Here is a 25524-nt window from a genome sequence, read left to right as displayed (position 1 = left end):
CCGCCGTAGCTGCACTCCTCCCCAGCGCCTCCCGTCCCGGGCTAGCGCCGGGAGCCGAATGCGCAGGCGCGAGAGCCCGGCGTGGGGGCGGGGGGCACCTCCCTAGACACCCGGAAGTCTCCGCCTAACGGGCCGAGCCCGGGCCTCCTGTCCTGGGAGGGGGCGGGGCCCGAAGCCCCCTCAGAGCGCGGCGCCGTAAAGCATGGACTGCGGACCCTAGTCCTAGACGCATCCGGAAGTGGCTCCCTGGGGCGCCCGCTCCGCACCATTTAGCTGGGGGGGTCGGCAGCTAGGGGGTCGCCGGGCTCGCCTTCCTAGAGCGGCGAGGACGGGGTGGAGGCTGGAGGTGGGGTGGAAAGGGGAGGGGGGAGCGGCGCGGGCGGAAGCGGCCAGGAAGGTCACTTCCGGCCTGGGCGCCCGTCCCCCTGACCCCAGGGTCTGAGTCGCCGCTGCCGCCGCTGCCACCATCCGCGAGGGAGGAGAGAGGAGGAGGAGCGCGGCGCGGCGGCCCCGGGACCGAGGAGGTGAGGGGAGGGCGCGGGGGCGGGGGGCATGCGCCGGGGGCCGGGTGGGCGCGCGCCTCAGGGCGCCGGGCTGCGGCCGGGGGGGCGGGCGGGGAGGCGGGAGGCGAGCGCGACTGGGCGGGCGAGTGCGCGTGCGCGCCGCTGGGGGGGCGTGAGTGGGCGCGCGGCCGGTGACGCGGGGCGGGGCGGGGGCACCGGGAGGGGCTGCAGGGAACGCGCCTGGGGAGTGCGCGTGCGCCGCTCCCGGGAGCGCGCCCGAGGCGGGAGCGCGCGCCGGGCCGGAGGCTCGGGCGAACGCGTCCTCCTTAGCCTCCCCGGCCGGTCGTGGCCGGAAGCGGTGGCGACTCCCGGGGGAAGTTGAGGCCCCGGTGGGGGAGGAGGGCGCGCGGGCCCAGCCTGCCTGACCGGAAACGGCGGCCCCGGGGTTCCGTAGTGGCCCCCGGCCTGCCCCCATTCCTTCCCCCTTTCAAAGGAACCCGGTCCCGTTGTCGCCCCGGGCGGGCTGCGTGCGGCCTTTGATCCGGCTGATAATTACGGGCATTCCGGCCGGCGGGAGGCTCATTCATTCGCCCCTGCGCGGGCGGCAGGCAGGAAGCGCGTGCGCCAGAGGGGAAGTGATGGGCCAAGGTCAGGCACCGCGTGGCCCGCTGGGCAGGGCAAGGACGGTGGCCGGGCCCGATGGCCATCCCGAGGCCTCCTGGGCGCCGAACCGCACCCCTGAACCCCAGCTCCCAGCCTCGGCCATAAAGGGGGACACCCCAGTTCGTGGAAATGAGTGCCCTTCGGTCCCGCGGGGTCGGGCAAGCTTGGGATGGCATGAGCAGTCGGAAAAGTGAGCCACAGCGAGTGTGGACAGAGGCTGTTACAGAGCCGTTACCAATGCTTGGCACCAAGGACAGGGAGATGAACAAGGTCCCTGAGGGAGCGGGTAGAGACCTGGACAGAGGTCCGTGCCCCTCTTCTCCCCTCTCTCCACCCCCGTCCTCATCCAGGGCACCGAGGGAGCCAGGGAAGCCACCCCACCCAGCCCAGTACAGAGGGGCAGTCAGCGTTTTAGGAAAGGACTGACTTGGTTTGGGTTTTCCGTGTGGTTCCTGGTGCCCGGCCCTGCGTTGGGCAATGCTGAGGATCCAGCTAGGAGCTGGGTCTGGCCTCCCTTCTGGGAAAGCACAGTTGCTGTTGATCCTGGCTTATCTCCTCTCTAAGACTGTAAGCCTCTTTGGCTAAATGCAGCTGGGATTCACCTACCTGTCTCTGCTGTAGTCTCCTTTGGTCCTCCTGCCTCAGCCACAGAGAACATTGAGATCAGATTCCTTCTAATGTTATCTCTTGTATTAGCCCTTTTCCTCCTGGAAGTCATCCAGGTCTGACCACCACCCAGCAGAGCTAGAGAACAGAGAGGGTTTAGCACCATGCCGGGCCCAGGAGCAGCACTGCAGTGTGTTAGCCCAGGGCTCTGGGGTCAGACTGACCTGGTTTCAAGTCCCAGCTTCACCGTTCATCACCTTTGTGACCTTACGGCACAAGTAATTCCTCAGTTTCTACTTGAGTAAAACAGGGATGATAATAATAGTATTGATCTTGGCAGGAAGGTTCTTAATGCTTTCCTTTTAGAGCCAAAGCAGATCTCATAGAAGTGGGTGTAAAGCATGTGGACAGGCCTCTGGGGCCAGGCATTCCTAGGCCAGACTCAGGCTCCGTCTCTTCCAGCCCTGTGACCTTGGACATGCCACTTCCCCTTTCCCAGGCTCAGTTTCCTCCTCAGTCCCTTCAGATGGAGAGCACAGTTGACCGTTCGCTGGATAAGCCTGGTCCATCAAAGCTGCTGCCCAGACCCCGCCCTGTGCTGGGCCCGTGGACACAGCAGTGGTCCTGGTGCTGTGCTCTGCGGTGGGGTGGGAGAGGAGGGTCACTCGGCTGGGCAGCACTTCCTGTCCTGGAGCAGCTCAGAGCCCTGGGGGAGAGGCACGTGCACGGAAGCCCAAGGCTCGGTAATTTGCCAGGATAGCCCTGGGAGCTAGAGGAACCCAGAGGGAGGGCATTCTGGTCAGGGAGGATGTCTCAGGAGATGGCGTGTTCCGAGTCTTGAAAGACAGAGGAATTGGCCAAGAGGACGCTGGGACTCCGGGGAGGAGGATGGTGAGTTCTGGGCAGGCAGAGGTAATCTTGCTCCAAGGCCTCCAGCGACTGCCTGGCTGCCCTGTGCTCTCTGGTGGTCACTCCTGGGCACACAGCTCTCGGGGCACCTGTGCTCAGATGCTGCCCATAGCCCCCTAACCCTGGCTGGCTGTCCCGCAGTGCTGCTTGAGGTCTCCTGCCTGCCGGGGCACGTGCCGGGCACTGCCCCCAGGGACTCAGCTCTGGCCCTGCCCTCCTGGTGGAGACAGACTGCAGATCTGACGACACTCTGGCTGAGCCCTAGGCAGGCGGCTGGCCCTGTGCCCGGTACTCAGTGTCCTGAGCCCTCGGAGGCCCTGGGATGGGGTGGTCACCCCACTCGGGGGGGACTGAGTCCCAGGCGCCACAGCAGCACCGGAGCATGGGTCTGTGTGAATCCAGAGCCTGGCCCTTTCCCATGATGCCGCTGCCTGCGTCAGCTTCTTTCTTTTGGCCAGGCTTGGGGCCTGGTGGAGACAAAGGCTGTTCTGAAGGAGGTCTCTTAGGTGTCATTCGTTGGTTTGGGGACTCGGGGATCCCCTTCCGGTGGGGCAGCTATCGTGAAGATTCGTACGGGGCGGGGCCGCCGGCTCGGGGGACTCTGAGACCCAGCCCCTCATTTCAGGTGTGCCTTCCACAGGTGGTGAGGACACAGGCAGTGCGTGCTGAGATGCAGGTGTCAGGAGGCGTCACTAACTTATGAGGCAGGTCGGGGAGTTCGGTTGTCACGCTAGTAGGGTCAGCAGCCCTGTCGTAGGAGCAGAGAGAGCCGTTGCCTCCCCCCACTGTGCAGCCGGCCAGCAGAGCTTGGGGTGAGGGGCTGGCGGGGAGGGCCCTGGGCTGCTCCTGGGCCCGCCTTGGCGGGCTTGCCCTGGCTCTGTCTGCCTGGCCTCTGGGCTCGCAGAACTCTGGCATCTCTCATGCCGAATCGGGAGTCCTGTGTGGGCGGCCTGGTGATGAATGTTGCTGGGGACCCGAAGACGCATCAGACGTGGCCCCAGCCTTGAGGCTCAGGGTCAGGCCGGCCAGAAAGTTGTGGCTCCCTGGGGCTCTGTGTGCAGGGTCTGTCGGGAGGTCGCAGTCCCCCGGGGCTGCGTGGGGGACACGCAGGGGTGAGTAAGCCGGGGAGATCCTCCCAGGGACATCAGCTGCGTCTGTAATCGTGGAGATAAGGGGAGCAGGTGCCTGTGTCCTCGGTGGAAGGGGAAGAAGTGCCTGGAGCCCGGCCCCCTGCTTTCCTCTCGGCCCCTCTGCCCTGTGGCTCTGTGGCTGTGTGGCGTTGGGTCAGCCAGTGAACTTGCCTGCACTGGGCTTTAGACTCCTGGTTCACACTTGCTAGGCGGTACTGGGCGCCTGGCTCCTTGTGGAGCGCGTCATCTCGTCTGATCTTGACGCCAAGCCCACGAAGAGGAGGCACGGGGTGAAGCACCAGCCCTAGGCTGGTGGGTGGTGAGGCGGATCCCAACCCTGGCAGCCCGCCCTCCTGCCCAGAGAGGACAGCCTCTCGTCTCTTGGTGGGCATCAAGATTATGTTCCTGCTGCACCGTGTGCGCGGTCTGCAGTGTGTAGGCTGTGCTTGATGAATGCGAGCTGGCCTTTTTTTTTTTTTTTAATTAATTATTTATTTTTGGCTGCATTGGGTCTTTGTTGCTGCGCGCTGGCCTTCTCTAGTTGCGGTGAGCGGAGGTTACTCTTCGTGTGGCGCGCAGGCTTCTCATTGTGGCGGCTTCTCTTGTTGCAGAGCACAGGCTCTAGGCACACGGGCTTCAGTAGTTGTGCCATGTGGGCTCAGTAGTTGTGGCTCGCGGGCTCTCGAGTGCAGGCTCAGCAGTTGTGGCGCACAGGCTTAGTTGCTCCGCGGCATGTGGGATCTTCCCGGACCAGGGCTCGAGCCTGTGTCCCCTGCACTGACAGGCAGATTCTCAACCACTGCACCACCAGGGAAGTCCTGCGAGCTGGTCTTATTTGATAAGAGGGGACAGTTGAGATGAGGGAAGGGAGAAGTCTGGGAAGGATTTCCGGGGGAGGTGCTGTGTTTGCCGGGCTCTGGTGGCAGATCTACAGTGGGGAGGCGGGTGGGCGAGGTGGAAGGAAGCACCGTGCAGGTCACGCAGATGGCCAAGCTGGGAGCGTCCACGCTCACCCGGAGGATGGGGGATCTGGCCCGCTGGCCTGATTGAGGGGTGACAGAACATGAGATGCCCCGTAGGTGCAGTTCTGTTTTCTGTTTTTTGTTTTTGTCCTGAAGAGCCTTTTGTTTGTTTAAACAATTTTCAGTTACTCACCCACACTTAAGAATCAGGAGTGGTCACAAATGTTTTGGAAGCTCTAGAAGCACTAGGTGGTGGCCGGTGGCTGGGGTGGGGCAGAGGCTGCAGCGCTCCCTCTACTCCCGGGTGGGCCTGCTGCCGTAACAGTAGCTCAGGGTTCTAGGAGTTCCAGAAACTTCTGTCTCTCGTGGAGCAGGTGGGGAGTGGTGACTGGGGCTGTGAGTGTCTACCCTGAGCCCACTCTTTTCTGAGCCAGCCCGGCCCTACTGGGCCCCTGGGGAGGGCTTCAAAGGACCTGAGAGGGGCCAGGTGGGGGAAATAAAGCAGTGTAATAAACTTGCCGGGAGGCAGCCTAATTGAAGGAAAGGGGGAGGAAGCAGAGAGACCGAAGGAAACTGGAGCAGGAGCCTCAGGGCCTCGCTCAACCCTGTGTGTCTAAGCATGCTGGAATCCTTGTAGGGAAGAGTGGTCTGCCCAGCTGGCCCCAGACCAGGCAGAAAACATCTAAATGGCCAATCCATGGAGGAAACACGGACAGTTGCCACCAAAAAAGGGGTACAAGATCCTGATGGCATCACAGAGATATTCCCCCAACATTCAAACCACAGGTCTGACGTGGGGAGGGCCCCCGGACCACCTTGGGGGCCCGGGTGGCCCAGGCAGATGCAGAGGAGGGAACAGACCGGGTCTTCAGGCCTGGAGTGAGGGGTGAAGATGCCCACAGAAAAGGGAAGTGAGGAAGGAGCTGGATGGGAGATGGAGGGGTGTGCCTGCAGCCCTGGGGGTACTGGGGGGCACCTACCATCCAGGGAGGGCTGAAGAGGGGCTGAGGGTCCAAGGCAGCCCTGTTGAGTCAGTGGGCTGAGAGCTCCAGCCCGCTCGCCTGCAGGGAGCTGGCGTGCACAGGAACGGATGCCGGAGATGAGGAGGGCCATCCCAAACGGTGGTGGGTGGTGGGTGGTGGTGGCCCCGGAGGGAAGTAGGCCCAGCGCTGGGATGTGGGCGGGGCTTGTTGGGCTAGGGATTTGACATTTGAGCAGACCCTTGAAAGGTGAGAAGGAGCCAGGCAGGTGGAGGACTGGGCCGGGCTCTCTGGAGGGAAAGAGGAGGCCTGGGCGGGAGGTGGGAGTGAGGGGCTGGAGGAGGAAGTGAGTTTGCAAGGGTGACTGGGGCCGACTGCGGGACCTGCAGAGGAGGCTGGATTTTGGACTGAGTGCCGCGGACACATGTTGGAGGTGGTTCAGGCAGGGGAGTGATGTGAACTGAGCTACCTTAAAAAAAAAAAAGTAACAGTTTGGTTGTGATGCAATTCCCATGTTGTACAGTTCACTTACTTAAAGTATACAGTTAACGTATTCACAGGGATGTGCAACCATCACCACGCTGATTTTAGGACTTTCTCATCATCCCCTAAAAGGCTGTGTACCCACTCCCGTCCCCCGGCCCGGAGCCTCTGAGAACCACTGGTCTGTGTTCTGACTGGATTTGCCTGTCCTGAACTTTTCACGTGAATGGAATCACACACCACGTGGTCTGTGTCTGCTGAGGTCCATCTGTGACGTGGCACTGGTCAGTGCTTCCTTTTCCTGGCTGAGTAATACTCCAGCTACAGACGGACCACGTTTGTGCGTCCATTCACCCGGTGATGGGGGTTTGGGTTGTCTCCACTTTCTGGCTGTTGTGATTTATGCTTCTGTGAACATGTGTGTATAAATTTTGGGGCGGACGTGTTTTCATTTCTCTTGGGTACGTGGCCAGAAGTGGAGCTGCTGGATTATCCTGTAATTCTGTGTTTAACCTTTTGAGGAGCGGCTGATCTCTTTTCCACAGTGGCTGCACCATGTCACAGTCTCAGCAGCAATGCACGAGGGTTCCACCTTCTCCACACCCTCGCCAACACTTGTGTTTTCTGCTTTTATTATGTCCGCCCCAGTGGGTGTACAGTGGGGTCTCTCTGTGGTTTTGATGAGCGTTTCCCTGAGGGCTGATGAAGCTGAGCATCTTTTCATGTACTTAACAGCATGCTGTCTTTGGAGAAACCTCTCTTCTGATCCTTTGCCCGTTTTTAGTTGCTTATTTGAACTGAGTGCCTTGAAAAGATGAATTGGTCCGTGGTGTGGGGAATGGACTCTGGAGGGGTGTTGGGCAGGAGTGTGGGCCCCCGGGGGGTGGGAGTTGGGAGAGGAGGGTGGTGAGGATGGCGGGCAGGGGAGGGGAGCGGGGAGGGCCGTGACCAGCAGCTGGGCCCCCAGGAGCTCCGGGAAGGGAGGGAGCGTGTGTGCACACGACGGTGCTTACTGTCCCCGGGGTCAAGGCTGAGAAGTAGCCGCTGGATTTGGTGACCAAGAGGTTGTGGGAGTGGCGGTTGAAGGATGTGGGGGTCACAGCTCAGCCCCGACAGCGGAGGGAAAGCAGCCGGAGAGGAGAGAGAGGCGCGCGGGGCGAGGGGAGAAGTGAGTGGGCCCTCGGGAGGGTCTGGGGCGGAGAGCGGAGGACGAGGGGGATCCGGGAGCCAGCGAGCAGAGCGGGGGGAGGAGGACGAGGTGAGACTGGCAGCAGAAGAAAGAGCGGGGTAATTGGTGGGCAGGATCCAGAGGAGGTGGGCGGGACCTAATAACAACAATAATAACGATAATTTGTCGCACTTAATAGCCAGCGGGGCCTCGTCAGCTCGCGCGCTAATTGAATCGCTCAAGGCCCCAGCGGGGGCGTGTCTTCGTCTCTGCAGAGCGGGGGTCCGAGCAGGGTGAGGCCGGGCCGGTACTGTTGAGCGTTTGGGGGGCCGGGGGAGGGTAGGACCCACTGCTTTTGACTTCCAGAGCCATCAGAGTCCACAGACAGGCTGGCTGCGGGAACTGCCCCTTCTCCCCCAGAGAGCCGCCCGGGTCCTGAGAGCAGCTGGCTTAGGGGCTGCCCGAGGCCCTCAGCTCTGGACGGGAAGGGGCTGCAGCTTCCCCCGCTCCCCTCTGAGGTCCTGGGGAAGGACCCCAAGCCCCCCATATCAGGACAAGAGGCCCCAACAGCTGCTTGAGTGGATGAGTGGCTGGCTGGACGGCGGAGGGAGGGACCCGGGTATGATGGTTTAGTGACCGCCCTCGGCTCTTCAGCAGGATTGCGGTTGGTCCCCCAGCACGCGCCTCCTGATCCTCTCGCTCAGCTCCAGGGGTACCTGCTGGTCCCTGTTGCGCTGGGGCGGCAGCCGAGGCCCAGAGAGGCTGAGCCGCATGTGCAGGGTCACGGAGTGACCGAGGCACCAGGCTCCAGCCTCCGTGCCAGGAGCCAGGGCACCACCGCCGCCGGGGCCTCTTCCGCGGAGACAGAGGAGATGCCGGGGTGTTCTCACCCCGTGGCTGGTTTTCAGTCTCCCTGGTGGGTGGTGTAACCTCCCTCTGCTCAGGGCTGAAACCGAAATGCAGAGCGGACGGTCCCCGAGTCCCCAGGTGTGCCCTGCACCAGGCACCCCTGACCAGCAGCGCCAGTGGGGGCCCCTGCCGACCCCCCAGAAGTCAGCGAGGGGAGCCTCATCTTTCTAGGGCCTCGTAGTAAGGTTCTGCCCAGTCAGGGCTTCCTGCCGTGTCTGGGGTACCATGCAGACTCCCGACTGGGCCTGCACGGCCCTGCTCTGGCCCCTCTGCCTCTGGTGCCTCATCTGCTACCCCAGGGCAGGGCTGGCTCCGTCCTTTCCAGGGCCTGGCATGAAATGAAGAGGTAAGCCCCTTGGGCAAAAAGCAAGAAGAAAGCTTTTCCCTTTCTTCCGAGGTCTCTCAGCCTGTCAGGGTGTTTTTAATTTGGTATTTCATGTCGCGCTCCCCCAGGTACAGGGTTGCCCTCAGGGTGCAGGCCTGGCTCCTGCCCAGGCCCCCGTAGGACCTCCTGTGCAAAACACGGATCCCGAGATGAGATTAGCAGTCGTCTCAGGGCGGCGACCACAGACTATTGACCCCCATGCGCGGGGCTCCCTCACCACTGGCGGCCCTGCTGTGGCCCCTGCAGGAACCCCACCTGCCCCTTCCCGCCCTCCATTCCACCATCCCAGGCTCAGCCTCCCTCAGGCCCACCTGTTCTGTCCCCGCCAGGCCTTTCCTGCGTGTCTGCTTGGCCTGGGACGCTTCCCCCTAAATCCTGGCATGCATCGTTCCGTTCCATCTGGGTCAGCAAACTCTCCGTAACGAGCCAGAGAGTAAACGATTGAGGGCTTACGGACCAAGAGGCCATGTTGAGGGTATGTGTTGACACCTACATGCCAGTTAACATGTGACCATTTAAACCCCGTGAGAACCGTTCTTTGTTGGAGGGCAGCTTCCAGGAGGGTCATTGTGTATGGACCCTCCCTTACGTTATCCCGTCTTGGCTCCAGTCTGGCCCGTGGAGGGGCCTTTTGCAGTCTGTAGGGGGCGGAGGATTTTCCTCTGCCCTCCTAGGGCTTCCGGCTGGACTGACTAAGGCGGATTAACAGGAGAAAAGCATACGAATCTTATTTCCGTGAGCTTGGGAGCCCTCATGAGAAAATCGCTGGAGTGCTTCTTATACACCAGGGTGAGCAGGTGCCGTGGTGGGGAGTAACCGCGGGACCCGGGGGGATGCAGGAAGGAAGGTCATTTTAGCAGATCTCTCTCGGGATGTTTCTTCTTCTTGGTGCCGGGAGGGCACTTTCACGTGCCTCCTGCTTTCGGGGGAGAAGATGGGTTCAGAGCGTCCTTCTTGCACCTGCTGTTTTCCGACCGCCCTGAACTCGGGGTCATCAGTGTGGTAAAGCAGCCTGTCAGGGTAGAAGTTCTGCATCTCGCGTCCTGGTTCAAGAGCAGCCCCTTCCCCTCCGTGCCCAGCCTCACTTTCCTGCTGGCTCTTCCCACCGTGGAAATCGGGGTGTTGGTTCCCTCACTGCCTTGTTCTGGGCAGCGTGGTTCCCGGTGCTCAGTAAGCACCTCTGGGTGCAGGGAAACCTCTGGTGCAGGGCTGGCCGCCCGACACCTCCCTGTCCTCCGTCCCTCCCCCCAGAGCCTGTGGGTTCCCTGGAGGGAGGACGGAGGCCAGCCCAGGCCTTGTCGCTGCAGGAAGCTGGCCTGAGGTGGACGCTCGAGGCTGGGCAGTCCCTGCTTTATTGACTTAGACGCGATTGTTCCAGTGGCAGCACGTGATAACCGCCTGGCAAACGAGTTTCGACCCAGAAGCCACAGAGGAGCGGCCTCTGCGCGTCCCACCTCCTCAGCCCCCGAGCCCTTGGCCTCTCTTCCTTTTCTTTCTCTTGGGTGTTTCTATTGTTGCCGGGGTTTGAATCAGAGGGCCCTGTACGAATTCTTAGGTCTTTTTACTTTTTAATTGAGATAAAAGTCACATATTGGAAAGTGCGCCCTCGTAAAGTGTACAACTTAGTGGTTTTTAATATACTCACAGAGTTGTGCAACCATCACCACTGTCTGATTCCAGAACATTTTCATCACTCCAAAAAAACCCCGTGCCAGTGTGCGATCCGTCCCCATCCCACCCACAGGCTGGCAGCCACTTATCTTGGCCTGGACGGTTCACATCCCGGAGCCGCGCTCTGAGTGGCCTTGTGTGCTGGCTGCTTCCCCAGGCGTTGGAGTTGTCACCCCTTGTTGGCTGTCATGCACAGCACTGCTGTGAGTGACACTTAGGAGTGGGATCCTGGGGTCACAGAGTGACTTCATCATTATCAGGACCTGCCAGGCTCTCTTCACAGCGGCTGCCCTGACTGGCATGCCCGCCAGCTGCGCAGTTTTCACGTTTACCTGTGATCTGAGGGCCCGCACAGTTCTCTATCCCCAACACCCCCTGATTTCCCTGTTGTGATACGGAGTCCTTGTGGTCACCAGAAGCCAACTTTTAGTCTTTTCCCCTTGTTACACAAGTAATTATCCATTAATGTAAAAAAATTGAGAAGATGAAGGTAAAGGAGAAGAAAATGTTAAGATGGCTCTTCCTGTTATTGGCTGGGGGAGCGGGGGCGGGGCGGCCACTTTACAGCGTTGTTTCAGAGGCTGTGAGATGTCTGTAGACCTGCTTCTCATGGTCTGTGATGTACTTATTACACTTTCTCCCACCACGGGGCTGGCGGGTTCTTTCCGGTTCTTACCCTGTTCTAAATCTTGCTGTGGCAAACCCTGCAGGAAGCATTTTCCGAGGTTTGGGTTCTCCCCGCAGATTAGCTTATGAAGTGGGCTTCCCCGGGCAGGGGCTGTGAGCTCCGCAGCAGCATCACCTGACTGGGCCCTTGTCACACGGATTGTGCGTGTTGTACCTGGCTCTCGGCCCGCTAGGGGCTGGGGCCCGATGGGTCCGAGGGCCGGTCTGTCCTTCCGGTATGGGTCTCACCACTTCCTGCAGTGGGTCCTAGAAAGGTGGTCGTGGGGGTCGGATTTGGGGTGCACTGCGTTCCGTCCCTCGAGCCTCTGCTCTGTTCATTGGGCTGTCACCCACCCCTTGGCAGCACATGTCTGTGCCTGGCGCTGTCGTGGAGCCCCCGGAGGGTCTCGGCGGGGCCCTGCAGGCCGGGTACATCCCCTGCTCCGTGACCTGCAGTGAGGCCGTGGGCCCGGGTGGAGGGTGGCAGGGCAGCGTCCTCCTTTGTCCCCCGGCTGCCAGGGTCCTGGGAGTCGCCGCAGCCCTGAGTCCTGCTGAGTGACTCCTGGCTGCTGTCCAGGTGCTCCCTGCTGTTGCTGCAAGGGACCCGGGTTCTGGCCCCGCTGCGTCCGTGAGCCTCAGTCTCCCCGTCTGTGAAACGGGTGTTGTCATGGTGTCCCCCCTTGGAGAGACCCTGCCTTTCACACGGTGCCCCAGGCCTCCTCCTGGCCTTCCAGGCCCTGTAGGAGAATCTGCCCGCCCCGCCTCACAGCCTCCTTGCTGCCCCCGGGCCTTTGCACCCACCGTCCTTGCTGCCTGCATCCCTCTCCCTCCACACGGCTTGTTCAGGCCTGCTCCTGGGGCCCCCTCCCTGGGGAGCGGCCCCTCCCGGCCCCTCTGTGTGTGTCGTGGCACTTGCATTGTCTGAAATCACCTTTTCTTTCCTGTGCTCATTGGTTTTCTGTCTCCTGGACAGGCAGGGACCTCCCCATGAGGCAGGGGCGGCAGGGGCGGCAGCCTGTTTACCACAGTGTTCTCCAGTGGGGGAGGGGGTGACTGGGACAGGTGGGGAGAAGAGGGTTAATTACATCGGTGTCTCGGGAGATGCGCACAGCACACCCCCAGCCTGTGGAGCCGCTGACACTCCCGCCTTATCTTCTCGTCAGGCCCAGATACAGTTGGGCTCAGATACGGTGGCTGGAAGCTGCCTTGGTTTTGTCATCGACCCCTCCCTACCCCCACTGTGCGGTGGATCTGGATCCCGCTGTGCAGAGGGAGAGGCTGGGGCTGGGACGTGGTCCTTGCAGCAGGCAGGGGTTGTGATGACGTGCAGGGCGCAAGAACCGGCTCAGGGAATCCTCTGTGTGTTTTCTTGGGGACCCCCTCCTGTCCGCTCCCCACTCTGCATGCTCACTCCCACAGGTGCCTCCAGGGCCCTCGGCCTCCTGACGGGGCCGCCCGGCCCCTGCCGTGGCCTCCAACCAGAGCTTGTCCGCCTCACCACCAGCCTCACCTCTCGCCACTGGCTCCATTCCCGTGAGCTGCCTGGTTCAGGCTCCCACCTTCCCGTCAGATTTTGGCAATTCCCGTGTGCTTGGTGGGGGTGTCCCCCCTTCGTGTTCCGACGGTCTGCTCACTGCCGGGTCCAGGGGGTGCTTGGGCAGCCCCGCCCAGCGGTGGCCCAGGCCCCAACCGGCCCCTCTGAGGGGCGTGTTCCTCCCTGGCCTCCTGGCTTGTCTTGCCCTTGGATTGCGCCCCTGCTCGTAGAGTCCTTGTGACCATTTGCTGAGCGGGTGAGCCACGTGGCCTGCGTCCCTCTGCTCCTGGGCGCCTCCACCTCTGTGCCCTGACCTGGGGGGGGCGGTCACGTGGGGCGCGTGGGCGCAGGTTAATGTAGGGCTGCGTCTGACTGTGGGACCTGGGCCCGCCTTCCCTCCTGGCCCGCGAGCTCCGCGGCAGGCTTGGCCTCTCTGGTTACTGCCCGTCTCCTGGTCTCAGGACTCTGTGCTTGAGCACTCGGGAGAGCCAGGCCCAGACCCTGAGCGGCAGCTCCAATGGTTCTGGGCACAGACTTGGAGCCGGGAAGGTCTGCCTTCACGTCCCGGCTCTGCCGCCCCTGCCTTGGTATCCTCACGCCTGGGGGTGACGGTCACACCTGCCCAGAGAGTTGCATCAGCCACTGAGAACAGTGCCTGGGGGGCTTGTGAGCGACCTGCTCGGCACAGCCACGTGTGTTTATTCCTTAACTAAACAGGCCGGTTAAACAGGCCAGTTCTTTGAGCTTCTAGCAGTTGTCAGCAGAGGTTACTGAGGGGCGGGCCGTGGAATGAGCTCCTTTCAGTGCCTGGATGGTGGTGAGCCCCTTGTTACTGGGGGGATTCAAGAGAAATGGGTCAGGCTTGTTGTGCCAGGGTGTGTGATGCTTGGGGCTGGATGGCCCCGTTCCCAGATGGTGGACAGAAGGACCGTGTGGGGAGGGGTTCTCTGAGCCGCGGGCATGCAGACAGACGGGCCTTGGTTTGCACCTGAAGGGGCCTGAACGCGAGAGGAGGAACCGAGGTGCCGCCCCGGGTCCCAGTCGGTGTGCCCCTTCTGGTCAGAAGTCCTGCCTGCCTGCCAGCGTCCTGCTGGGGAGGGATGTCACACCAAGGAGCAGGGCCCAGAGGGGACCGGAATGCCGTGGCCCCAGCACCAGGCTCCGCTGCCCGGGGCTGGGTGCCTGCCCATGCCTCCCCGCCCTGCACACTGAGTCCAAGACGCAGGCAGACCCCTGCCGGCTCCGCACCTCTGCGCAGCCTGGAGCCCAGGCCTGGCAGCTCCTGCCCTGCCCACCCTGCAGGCGCCAGAGTGGGAAGGGGAGGGAGGCTGAGCTGTGCGCCCCAAGGGCCAGGCTCTGCCACGTGGCATTGCCCCGGGCAGCGGCGGGGAGTGGAAATGTGGGCTCTGGAGGCAGGCCACACAAGTATGTGAAGGACGTGCACGCCAATGTCCACAGCAGCTGTGCTCACTGTAGCCAAAGGGGAAACACCCAGCCTCTGTCTGTCACCCAAAGAACAGAGAAACAAACAACACGTGGTCTGTCCCTGCAGGGGAACATTACTCAGCCATGAAAAGGAAGGAAGTTTTGACGCGGCTCCGTGCGTGAGCCTCGAGAGCGTGCCACTCAGCGAGAGAAGCCAGATGCCAGAGGCCACGTGCTGTGTGATGCCACTCATAAGAAACGTCCAGGGTTAGGGCGAGTGGTGGCCAGGGGCTGGGACCAGAGCGGCCGGCGCTCCTCCCGTGCTGGTCCCTGGAGGGTCCATCGTCGCCGTCTCCAGGCCTGGTGTGGAGTCTTGCTTGGCTGGCCCACGTCTGGAAGCAGAGCTCAGGCTGTGAGCTGCTCAGACGCTCATTGCCTGCGTCACCTGTCTCCGTGTTACACACTGTCACGTCTCAGTGGGGTTTGCCTCATCCTGGTCCAGGGAGAGGCCTTAGGACAGGCCTGGCAGGGGAGCCCTTCTGGCCTTGATTGGTGGGATGGGCCCTGGCCTGGAGTGGATTTAGGGTTCCCTTGCTTGGGGTGAGAGCTCCGTCTGTACTTGTCTCGCGTAGACTTCACGGCCCATGTGTCGGGCCGTCCTCCATCTTCCTGGTGACGTAACCGAGTGGGGGGGGGGTGGGGGGGGTCTCTTTTTTTTTTTTTTTTTTTTTTCGGTACGCGGGCCTCCCACTGTTGTGGCCTCTCCCATTGCGGAGCACAGGCTCCAGACGCACAGGCTCAGCGGCCACGGCTCACGGGCCCAGCCGCTCCGCGGCATGTGGGATCTTCCCAGACCGGGGCACGAACCCGTGTCCCCTGCATCGGCAGGCGGACTCTCAACCACTGCGCCACCAGGGAAGCCCTGGAGGGGGTCTCTTGTCCCGGCCCCAACTGGTCAGCGGTGGAGCTGGGATGCTAGCCCCGGCCGGGTGGCCGCAGCCGGAGCACTTCCTCCTCACCCAGGTTGCGTGTGGCCTCGGGCCGGACCCCTGTCCAGTGGGGAAGCAGAGGGCCATCTCTCCCTTGGCCCTTAGGTCCCCACTGCCATGCACCTCCTGTCTGCTGGGCCTGAGCCGGGCGCTCGGAGCCCACATAGCACCTGTCCCCCCACCCCGGGGCCCTCCGTCCAGTCTGGCGTCCTATAAACTCTGTCCTCTGTCTCGTCCCCTTCTAACAGGGACCCAGACATGGAGCTGCGGGAAGAGGCGTGGTCTCCGGGGCCGTTGGATTCTGAGGACCAGCAGATGGCCAGCCATGAGAACCCAGGTGAGGCGGCCTTGGGGAGTTCTTCCCAGCTGGTCCCTCACCCTTCCCTGGACCCTCGCTTCCTTTGTCTCCCCTTCCCCTCCCACGGCTCGGGGCTCACCATCCCTCCTCTGGGGGCTCAGCCAGGCCGCCTCCCGGGCCTGTGGGGTCTCCGAGTTCCCTCCCAGCTGGGAGCCCCTGGGGGCCGCCCCCTCCCCTCGCTGGGTGCTCGGCACCGTTTCCAGGTGGCCCCTCGGTCCTCCCGGGCGGGGTGCTCTTTAGACCAGGGTGGCAGGCCCACATACCACTGGGCCAGGACGTGGAGAGCTGGGGACAAACTGTGATGTGTGGGGAGCGGCAGGCTCACAGAGCAGGGCCAGTGACCATCCTGGGGGACAGCTGGGTGTCTGGGCTTTTATGGGACTTGTATGTTTCTGGGGTTTTATCTGTCACTCTTTAAATATTGGCCACATGTTTTGTTTGACAAAGCATTATTTGGGTTGAATAAAACTCATCTTTGAGCCCTCGGGGACTAGGCTTTGCTTGCTGAGACCCCACCTGGCCCCGCTGGCCCCTTCACGGCCTCACCCCTTGCCCTCTGGTGAAGATGTGCTCCCCGTTTCCAGGGGTTTTCATGCAGGGCACCTGAGAAATAAAGTATGAGCTCTTTTTCATGCTGCTTTTGATGCGTCTTCGTGCGGGCATCACGTCCTCGTGCGTTTTGGACGGGCTCAGCCAGCATTTCTTGCTCTGAGGGGCCAGAGGGGAGGTGTTTTCGGCTTTGTAGGCCTCGTGCCCCTGCAGCGTGGAAGTGAATGGGCGCGACCACGTTATTTATAGAACAGGCTCTGAGGTCGTGATCCCCGTGCCAGCGTGTCGTAGTCGTCCGGGAGAGGTTACGAGGGCCTGGGCGGGCTGGGGATAGACTGCATAAAGCACTCGAGCCCCTTCGCCTGATCTAGTTCTAAGATCCACTGAGGGGGTGAGGGGAGCTCCTTGGGCTGGCTCCGGGCAGCCGTGGTTACACAGGAGGAAACAGATTTCAGGGCACATGGCGCGTGGGGCGCAGACCCTCCACCACCCAGCAGGAGGGCGCACGGCCCGTCCTTCCCCGTTTCTTGCTGCCGGGCCTGCTTCTTCCTCCTTTCCCTGTCTTTAGCCTTTTTAAGATTAATTTTACAGTCTGTTTCACGCTGGAAATTTCAGACATCGATAGTGTGGTGATTGCACTTCCCACTGCCTAGCCTTAGCGGTGAGCAGTCCTGTGCGGTCTTTTCCCTGGTTGTGCCTGCTTTTTCTTCTGGAGAATTTTAAAGAAAATCCCAGATATTGTATCATTTCACCTACAGATTCTCCAGCAATAACAAACGCTCATCTCACCTGACGAAGCGTTGCCCAGTGTGTGAAGGTGTCCCCAGCTGTCTCCAAAATGCATGTTTGCCTTGAAGTAAGGTGGTTTTAATTTTACACTCGGTCCACTCACTCATTCTCTTGAGGAAACCTCTACAAAGCACAAGTGGGTTCTCATATCCCCTTCGTCCAGCCTGCTGTCCCCGACCCAACCCCCCACCGGAGTCTGTTGCAAGTCTGCTCCGGCCCCTCCCCGTGTGGTACCCCCAACCACGTGACACCCCTTCGCTCAGCTTGTAAGCCTTGTGGCCTGGATGCTTCCAAGCTGCCGTGCGTCCCCTGCTTCTGGGCCTGCCCTGTTGGGTCCTACCTCTGTGGCAGCCTCTTGTGATGGGACAGTGCCGGACCCCTGCCCTGAGACCCCCCCCGGCTGATGTCTGGACGCAGGAGCAGCAGGCTTGGACTGGCGGTAGCCCCTGTAGGCTGTTTCCCTGTCGAGTCGGGACGAGGGGTCCATGAGCAGGGCTGTGAGCGCTTCCTGTGTGCCCCGAGCTTGAGGCCAGCCACCTCGGGCAGGCCCTCTCACGGAATCCTCACAGCCTTCGAGCTCGGGGTGCTGATCAGAGCGTGCTGGGCAGAGAGAGCCCAGGCCACCGCCCAGGGTGAGGCAGCCGGGAGCCAGTGGACGGGGACGGGGGGCCTGGACTGTCCGTAGGCTGCAGCCAGAGTCTGTCGCGCTGCCTCACGGGCGCACTGACCCCGGCTCACCGCCTGCAGGTGCGAGAGCTGTCCAGGCTCGGCCTGGGGCCTTAGCTACAGGGTGTTCAGAAAGAGAAGCCATCCAAAAATGAATAAGAAAGAGACATCCCAGTTCTGAGGCGGGAAAGAGTCTTCAGCTGGTGTGTTGGAAATCACCCACCAGGGGCAGGGTCCCGGCCTCCCGCTGTCAAGCCCACCTCTCACGTCTCAGTGCCCTCCAGAATGACCCCGCAGAGTCCACCGCAAATGCCACGTCTGAGCCGGATGACAGCAGACCCACGTGAAAACACAGCAACTGCCTGTGGGCAAAACCCATGTTCCCTGGTCACACCGGCAGCACAGCTTAGGGGCAAAGCCCCAAAATACAGCTGGATGGGGACAAGCCCGCAGCCGGGACAGTGTGGTGTTAGCAGGGGCGGGAGGGGAGGACGCCCCAGGTAGCCCTCAGGGGTTCACTGGAGGGCTTCGGGCTGGTCACACTGCGGCCAGCAACTGAAGCTGGAGGGGTTCTGTGCAGACCAGGAGCAGGGAGCGCGGGGCTGCTGGGGCCCATGGCTTCCTTTACCCAGGTAAACTGCCCTGCCCGGGCAGGACCCACACAGAGCAGAGCCCGCCAGGAGGGGGTTCAGGATCGAGTGGGACCCCTGTCATTGGCCACAAGGGAGAAGGGAAGGTCCAGATAAAATCAGGGGTGGCCGTAGAGCAGGCAGCCCTGCACTCAGAAGAGGGAGCCCTGAGGAGCTAGAAACGCTGTCCAGAGTGTAGCCTCCCAGAAGTTCAGGGAGACTGACCACAGAAATGAGCGAAGCTGGAAAATGGTGAGTTCAGTCCTCTTGCTCCCCCCCGCCCAGGAAGCTATTAGAATAAAAAAGAAGAGGGGCAAATAGTATCTCCACAGATAGGGGAGGGTGGTCAGAGATACACCTGCAGACAGGTCAGGATTGTTCAGAGTGGCCAGGAGATGACGGCCCCTGGAAGTACAAGATCAGAACAGCTCAGCCCAGGGGCCAGAACTCAGCAGAGAATTAGAAATAGAGTCAAATTAATTTCAAAATGAAGTAGGAGGAATTCGAGACTGAATAAAAATAACACATTGTTCCTTAAGAAAAATTGAAGGTGAAAAAGAGGGACATTTTAAAATCAAAAAGAAATGAGTAAAGATTAAGGCAGAGTGAAAAAAAAACCAGGTACTGAAGTTAGGTAAAGAAAGCCCTTTGAAGAAGAAATCCAAAGGAAGATAACGGTAAAAACTACGAGTCCAGAAAACATTCCTGAAATGTAAAAGTTAGGTATTGAAGGAGCAAATCACAGATCTGAGAGTATCAACTCGGACGAATAAGACATATTCTAGTCAAGTCACTGGGCTGTAAAGGAAGAAGCAAATCCTTTGGGGCATCTAGGCAAAAAGAGCAAATGACTTACAAGGCAAAATAGATGGGATTGTGGTCAGACTTTTTCAGCAGTGCTTTATGCCAGGAGAAAATGGAGTAATATTTATGATTCTCGGGGGGAGAGAAGGTTGAGCGAAGGATCATATTCAGGAAAACTGACTTCCACGTTTGAAGGGCGCAGATGACCTCAGCCAGCAGGACCTGAGCAAATAGGGTTCTCATGGGGCCTTCCCGAGGAATCTGCGGGCAAGTGAGCCTTGGGCAGCCACCATGGCTAGAGAGATGGGCGGTGAGCCAGGGCAGGCTCAACGAGGGCTCAGGCAGTGGAGGTCTGGCTGTGAAATCAGTGAGGGGAACAGGAATAGTTCACCTGATTTCTCAGGAATGGTACTTGGCAGTGGTGGTGGTGATTCTAACCATTCAAGTTACAATGCTTATCTTGAAGCTGTGTGATGTGGGTTCAGCAAATAAGCAACTTTGGGCTACTCAAGTCCTCTCCACCCCTAGTGAGGAACAGAGATGCAGATATCTTAGAAAAGACTGCATAAAAGCCTTTTGCCTGAATTTGTATGGGAAGTATCAGAAGTCACAGGAATTTTATCTTAAAAAAAAAAAAAGCAAAGATCATTTCCACATTTTGGTTTTGAAATTGTTTCCCACCAAAAGAAACGAGAGTCCCTTGGAGAAACGGCCGGTTGCAGGTTTGGGGTGGGAAGTATGGATGAACCTGTAGCCCCTTGTTAGGCTGGATGGCAGGGAATCTGTCAAAGACCACCTGGGTCCCGTCCAAAGGACTCAGAGCTCACTTGAGGCTCCCATGCGCTGAGGATGGCAGGCGGTGCAGCCCACCAGATATATTTAAATCCGTCATCTCCTAATGATGTTAAGAAAGGAAAGACTACGTGGTTACCTTGGAGGATGGTAGGGAACCAGTTCGTAACCTGGAAAACTGGGCAGGTAAGGGGAAATGAGATTCATCCTGCCAGAACCACGTGAAATTTACCACTGGGTACCAACCAATAGATGATGTAGAGTCTCTAAAAACTATTCCAGCTCCTAAACGCAGGAGAAACCACAGGACAGCCCCATTTTGCACCCCTCGACGAATCAGCAGACCTAAGCGTTGAGCATCGCTGGCCCTTGATATCACAAAAAGAGAAACATGAGATATCGGGTGCCTTCAGTGAAAGAACAGGATTGTACCTTCAGAATGATTGCAGGGGCCGGCGGGGCTGGGTGAGCCAGCTGCTAACCGGCAGCAGATGCAGGGCACGAGGAGCATGCAGTCAGCAAGGGTCCAACCGGCCGTAGGGCTCCGTCCAGTTCTTCAAAAGGAAGATCGTAAGGAAAAGCAAGAGATGGAGGAAGTCGTGTCTTACAGGAGACTTAGAGACATACTGAAGTAAAAAGTAACGGACCAAACTGTAGTGTCTGGGCTGTTGCACTTGGGTGACTACCGTACAGAAATGCAAGGGAACGATTACTGCACAGGTCAGCATGGTGGTTATATTTGGGGTTGAGAGGGGGTGAGCTTGGGAAGGGCACGGAGGGGCTCCCGGTGGGTGGCCAAGACCTGTATCTTGACGGGGCATTTGTCTTTCTGCATTGATTGTGGTCAGCTCTGCATTCCGTTTGTGGGCTCTCTGCATGTCGTGTGTTTTAGGGGGAAAAGGTTAGCATCCGGTAAAGCCGCAGGTCCTGCCCTTGCCCAGAAGGTCTGCTTGGGAGGATCCACCCTGGGGCAGGAAGCTGCGTGGGCGGCAGGACCCTGCCTGGGCCCAGAGCGCAGGAGCCGGAGCTGAGCCCTCCTTCAGCGAGAGAAGGACAGTGACAGTTGCTGTGGGATGACGGGACCTGGAGCCTGGGACACCCCCTCCCCTTCCCTTCCAGGAATGGCGATCACTCATCATTTCTGTACTTTGTATCGAGTGAGCCCTTTGTGCTGGTCACTGTCCTCTCCTCTTTCCGGGAATTCTTGCATAAGATGACGTTTGTGCGGCAGGGAAGTTGCCCCCATGAGGAAGGCGGCCCAGAGGGAAGCCACTGACTTCCAGCCTGACCTGGAGGGGTGCAGACTCAGACTCTGGTGTGCGTGAGAGCCGCCTGCTGCTTGGAGAGCGCCGGTCCCTGCACCCACTCGCGGGGGGACCAGGAATCCGAAGGTTGAGAGAGAACCCCGCCTTCCGAAGTGATTAGACCCTCCTCCATTTAACAGCTTAACACCTGCTTAAAAAGTAGTGCGTGGGGCTTCCCTGGTGTCGCAGTGGTTGAGAGTCCGCCTGCCGATGCAGGGGACACGGGTTCGTGCCCCGGTCCGGGAGGATCCCACATGCTGCAGAGCGGCTGGGCCCGTGAGCCACGGCCGCTGAGCCTGCGCGTCCGGAGCCTGTGCTCCGCAATGGGAGAGGCCACAACAGTGAGAGGCCCGCGTACCGCAAAAAAAAAAAAAAGTAGTGCATGGGGTAAACAGAACGCAGCAGCGGAGAGAAGAGTCACGTAGCCCAAGGCTACAGAGAAAGCCTGCACCTGCTGCACGAACCTCACTGCCCAGCCGGCTCCTCGGGCCTTCTCTCCCCGTTTCTGGACCTGGATGGGTGGTCAGCCCCTCACCACCACCCCCACCCCCGCATCCAGGGCCCCGGATTGAGTTACAGGTGTTTCACAAGTTCAGATGGGCTGTGTTCAGTTCCTGTCATCGTGATTGTAAATACTCTTCATCGCTGAGTCAGGTGGTGTATTGTTAAACTTGACAACTTTGTAAACAAGACATTTATTTCAATCAAAGGAGTGCAGAATACTTGCCATGGGTCAGGTGGTGCGGCTCATTTCCCGCAAAGAGCAAGTCTCCTTTCCAGCCCAGCCCAGTCCACCCCTGCTGCCCGGACACACTGCTCAGAGGCAGACAGCTCCCCAAGGTTCAGTTTTTTATTCTCGAATATCTCCACATAATGTGCTTATGACTATTTCTTTTTCTTTTTTTTGGCTGTGCCTGGTGGCTTGCGGGATCTTAGTTCCCTAACCAGGGATCGAACTGGGGCCCATGGCAGTGAAAGCATGGAGTCCTAACCACTGGATGGCCAGGGAATCCCCATGATGCCACTTCTTGATTTATGTTGACACCAAAGTGGGCCCTGTGTCATCTCTTGAAAAGCGGCCCCCACCCGGCCCAGACTTCCTACCTGGATTTTTTTTTTTTCCTGCTCCATATATGATTCTATATCCCAGTACCCTTTCCAGTACAGGCGGTCTTAGGACCCAGACTACCCGTGCAGATACTGCTTTGCTGCTCCCAGGCCATGTAGCCTTGGGCGGTGGTTCATCTTCCTGGTGCCTTGGTGTTTTCACCTGTAAAGACCCGAGTTCCATGGAGCCCACCTTACAAGACTTAAACGCATGGATGCTTATTAAGTGCATGGGACCATTGTCTCAGGACAGTTGGAGCACTTTGTTCCCAGCCCGGTGCTGGAACACGGGTCCGGCCGCTGTCCTTGTGGGCTTGCAGGCTAGTGAGAGGGAAAACAATGTTCGGTAGGTTATAATGGGATTCACCTTTGAAAGACACCTTCGCGGTGCACCTGGGGGCGGGGCCGTGCCCCAGGGAGCGAGGTGGAACCCAGGCAGGAGTCCGGGCTTGAGCACGTGCCCCACCTTCATTCTGTAACTCAGGCCCAAGCCGGACAGGGAAGGCAAATGTCGCCAAGGGAGCATACAGAACAGTCTCGTAGAGCTGGGCAGGCTGCGGGGAGGGGGCAGGCTCTCATCTCTCCCGGGAGGCCGGCCGCTCAGGCCAGGCGTGGCGCAATTGTATTAGAGGCTTTGTTGGGCAGACGGCCCGTGGTGGTGTCCTCAGTTTGCAGACGCCAGGACCAAGGCCCCACGCTCCTTTATTGTTTGCACCGGGCATACAGTACCCACAAACCCAGGGACCAGGGTGAGTAAGTCTGTAATAGAGGCTGCGGTGTTTGGAGGTTGCACTCCCAGTTAATAGAGGGTCAGGACTTCGGTGCTGGCCTGTGATCGCATTAACCAGTCCGGTGACCCCTTCCTCTTCTCTCTTCTCCACCCACAGACAGGATTGTCTTCCGAGAGCCCAGATGTGACACCATCATTTCCCGCTTGTACACCCACAGGGTGCTGCAAGCCCTTGTCCCTGGGCAAAGGTGGAAACCGCGCTGTGGCTCCTTCCGGTCTGGCGGGGACGCGCTCTGCTGGCCCCCAGCCTGGGGCCTGGGCTTCGGGAGGCATTCTTTACTAGGAGCCTTCCCTGGACCTCCATCCCGTACCCCCGTTGGTTTCTGTTGTTTCCTTTAGCAGACATTTCTGGCGTCCCTGCTAAGTCCCGGGCCTTGTTCTAGATGCGGGGGAAACGGCCGTGAAGGAAGGAAGAGTCCTAAGGGATGGGTAATGAATGTTCAGTAAAATGCCAGGGCCTGTTCGATGCCCTGAGGACAGACGCTAGGAGGGGTGAGGGGAAGGGGACTGATGGGAGGGACGTCTGACCAGGGCCAGGTCTGTGAGGAGGGCTCCGCACCGGCAGGGCCCAGTCGCCCTCTGAGGGAGGTTCTGCCACCGCTCCCGTTACAGGGAAGCCTGGGAGGGCGCACAGGTGAGCAAGGTTCCCGGGGGCACGCAGAGCAGCAGGTGGAGGGGCCCCAGGCCGCCCTCGCATGTAGGCTCTCTGACTCCCTCCTCTCCCCTCTTGCCTTCCAGTGGACATCCTCATCATGGATGACGACGACGTCCCCAGCTGGCCCCCAACCAAGCTGTCCCCGCCCCAGTCGGCGCCCCCGGCTGGTCCCCCGCCCCGGCCCCGGCCGCCCGCCCCCTACATCTGCAACGAATGCGGCAAGAGCTTCAGCCACTGGTCCAAGCTGACGCGGCACCAGCGCACGCACACGGGCGAGCGGCCCAACGCCTGCAGCGACTGCGGCAAGACCTTCTCGCAGAGCTCGCACCTGGTGCAGCACCGGCGCATCCACACGGGCGAGAAGCCCTACGCCTGCTCCGAGTGCGGCAAGCGCTTCAGCTGGAGCTCCAACCTCATGCAGCACCAGCGCATCCACACAGGCGAGAAGCCCTACGCCTGCCCCGACTGCGGCCGCAGCTTCACGCAGAGCAAGAGCCTGGCTAAGCACCGGCGCTCGCACAGCGGCCTCAAGCCCTTCGTGTGCCCGCGCTGCGGCCGCGGCTTCAGCCAGCCCAAGAGCCTGGCGCGCCACCTGCGGCTGCACCCGGAGCTGTCGGGGCCTGGCGTGGCGGCTAAGGTGCTGGCGGCCAGCGTGCGCCGGGCCAAGGCACCCGAGGAGGCGGCGGCGGCGGACGGCGAGATCGCCATCCCGGTGGGCGACGGCGAGGGGATCATCGTGGTGGGCGCGCCGGGCGAGGGGGCCGCGGCGGCTGCAGCCATGGCGGGCACGGGGACCAAGGCGCCGGGACCCCGCTCGCGGCGCGCCCCGGCCCCCAAGCCGTACGTGTGCGTGGAGTGCGGGAAGGGCTTCGGGCACGGGGCCGGGCTCCTGGCCCACCAGCGTGCCCAGCACGGGGACGGGCTCGGGGCGGCGGGGGGCGAGGAGCCCGCGCACATCTGCGTGGAGTGCGGCGAGGGCTTCGTGCAGGGCGCGGCGCTGCGGAGACACAAGAAGGTCCACGCCGTGGGCGCGCCCTCCGTCTGCAGCCGCTGCGGACAGAGCTACTACCGGGCAGGCGGGGAGGACGACGATGACGACGACGACGAGGCGGTGGGCGGGCGGTGCAGCGAGTGCCGTGGCGGGGAGGGCCGGTAGGGGCGGGGGCCCGGGGGGGCAGGGCCCCTCGGGCTTGGCGGGGACGACGGCGCAGGACCCAGAGACCCGGGGAGAAACAGACAGAGGGCTGCCCGGGACCGGCGGCGCGCTCTACCGCCTCCCCTCCCGCGGCCTGTGCGGCCCGAGAGGTGCGGCGGGCCTGGGGCGGGACGCTGGGGACGCTCACCGGGCCGCCTGGCCCCTCCCCGCGCCCGGCCCTCGGCCTGGCCTGACCCTTGTAGGTTCTCGGCCGAGCCCGAATCAAGACGTTGTGTGAGAACTAAAGAGACCAAGATACGACAAAACCCACGAGCGAAAGACCATTTTCCCTCTTTCTCTTCCCCCACCAGCGGGGGGTGTCGAGAAGATGGCGGACATCGGGGCCTTTCCATGCGGAGGGGCCCCAGAGAGGGACGGGAAAGAGGGGTCCTCTCCCCTTCTAGAGTTTTCTTTATAATCACATCCCCTTCCCGACCCCGCCTACCTGTTATTTTCTCTCTTCTCCTTCGCGGGTCCCATCCTTTTTCCTCGCCCTGGTCCCTCCTCCCCCGCCTGGATCTGGGGTAGCAGAGAAGTGCTGGAGCGGAAGTAGCCCCTGTGCCAGGCGCATCCCGCAGAAAATGGGCTCCCGTCTCATCCCAGGCCTGGGCACGGTTGGAGGAGGGGTGCGGGGGGGCAATAAATCGCACTATCCAATTGTCCCGGCTCTGCTGTGCGTGGTTCTTGAGTTTGGGTAAACGGAGGGCTCCGCACCGGGCAGTTGCTGCTGAGGGGGCACTGGCCACGGGCCAGGCCCGTGGAGAGAGGCTGCCGGCTCGGCCCGTGCTCGCGCCCGGGTGCAAACTGGGCGGTTGTCCTGGAAGAGTGACCGGCCAGCTCACCGGCAGCGGGTTCTGGGCCCCAGCGGAGTGGCCGTCAAGTATCCAGGCTGGAGGATGGGCA

The 25524-nt window shown here is 60.8% G+C and overlaps 1 protein-coding gene across 9 annotated transcripts; it reads left to right on the top strand.

Moving 5' to 3' along the window:
• Positions 1–117: 117 nt before the first annotated feature.
• On the top strand, positions 118–25283 carry ZNF787 (zinc finger protein 787). Of its 9 annotated transcripts, none has more exons than XM_082607539.1 (3): positions 118–524; positions 15232–15320; positions 23510–25283. In XM_082607539.1, exons 2-3 carry the CDS (start codon positions 15242–15244, stop codon positions 24580–24582), a joined length of 1152 nt encoding a protein of 383 aa, XP_082463665.1. In that variant the 5' UTR covers positions 118–524; positions 15232–15241; the 3' UTR covers positions 24583–25283. The 9 variants fall into 9 exon arrangements, with proteins under 9 accessions (XP_082463665.1, XP_082463666.1, XP_082463671.1 ...); XM_082607540.1 differs by lacking the exon at positions 118–524 and adding an exon at positions 847–2663; XM_082607544.1 differs by lacking the exons at positions 118–524; positions 15232–15320 and adding exons at positions 16729–16746; positions 23114–23200.
• The last annotated feature ends 241 nt before the right edge of the window (positions 25284–25524 follow it).

Source organism: Mesoplodon mirus, assembly GCF_964341445.2.
Source record: "Mesoplodon mirus genome assembly, chromosome: 19".
NCBI classification, from domain to species: domain Eukaryota; kingdom Metazoa; phylum Chordata; class Mammalia; order Artiodactyla; family Ziphiidae; genus Mesoplodon; species Mesoplodon mirus.
The sequence above is the reverse complement of the archived record's forward strand: the minus strand, read 5'-3'. Positions and strand labels throughout refer to the sequence as shown.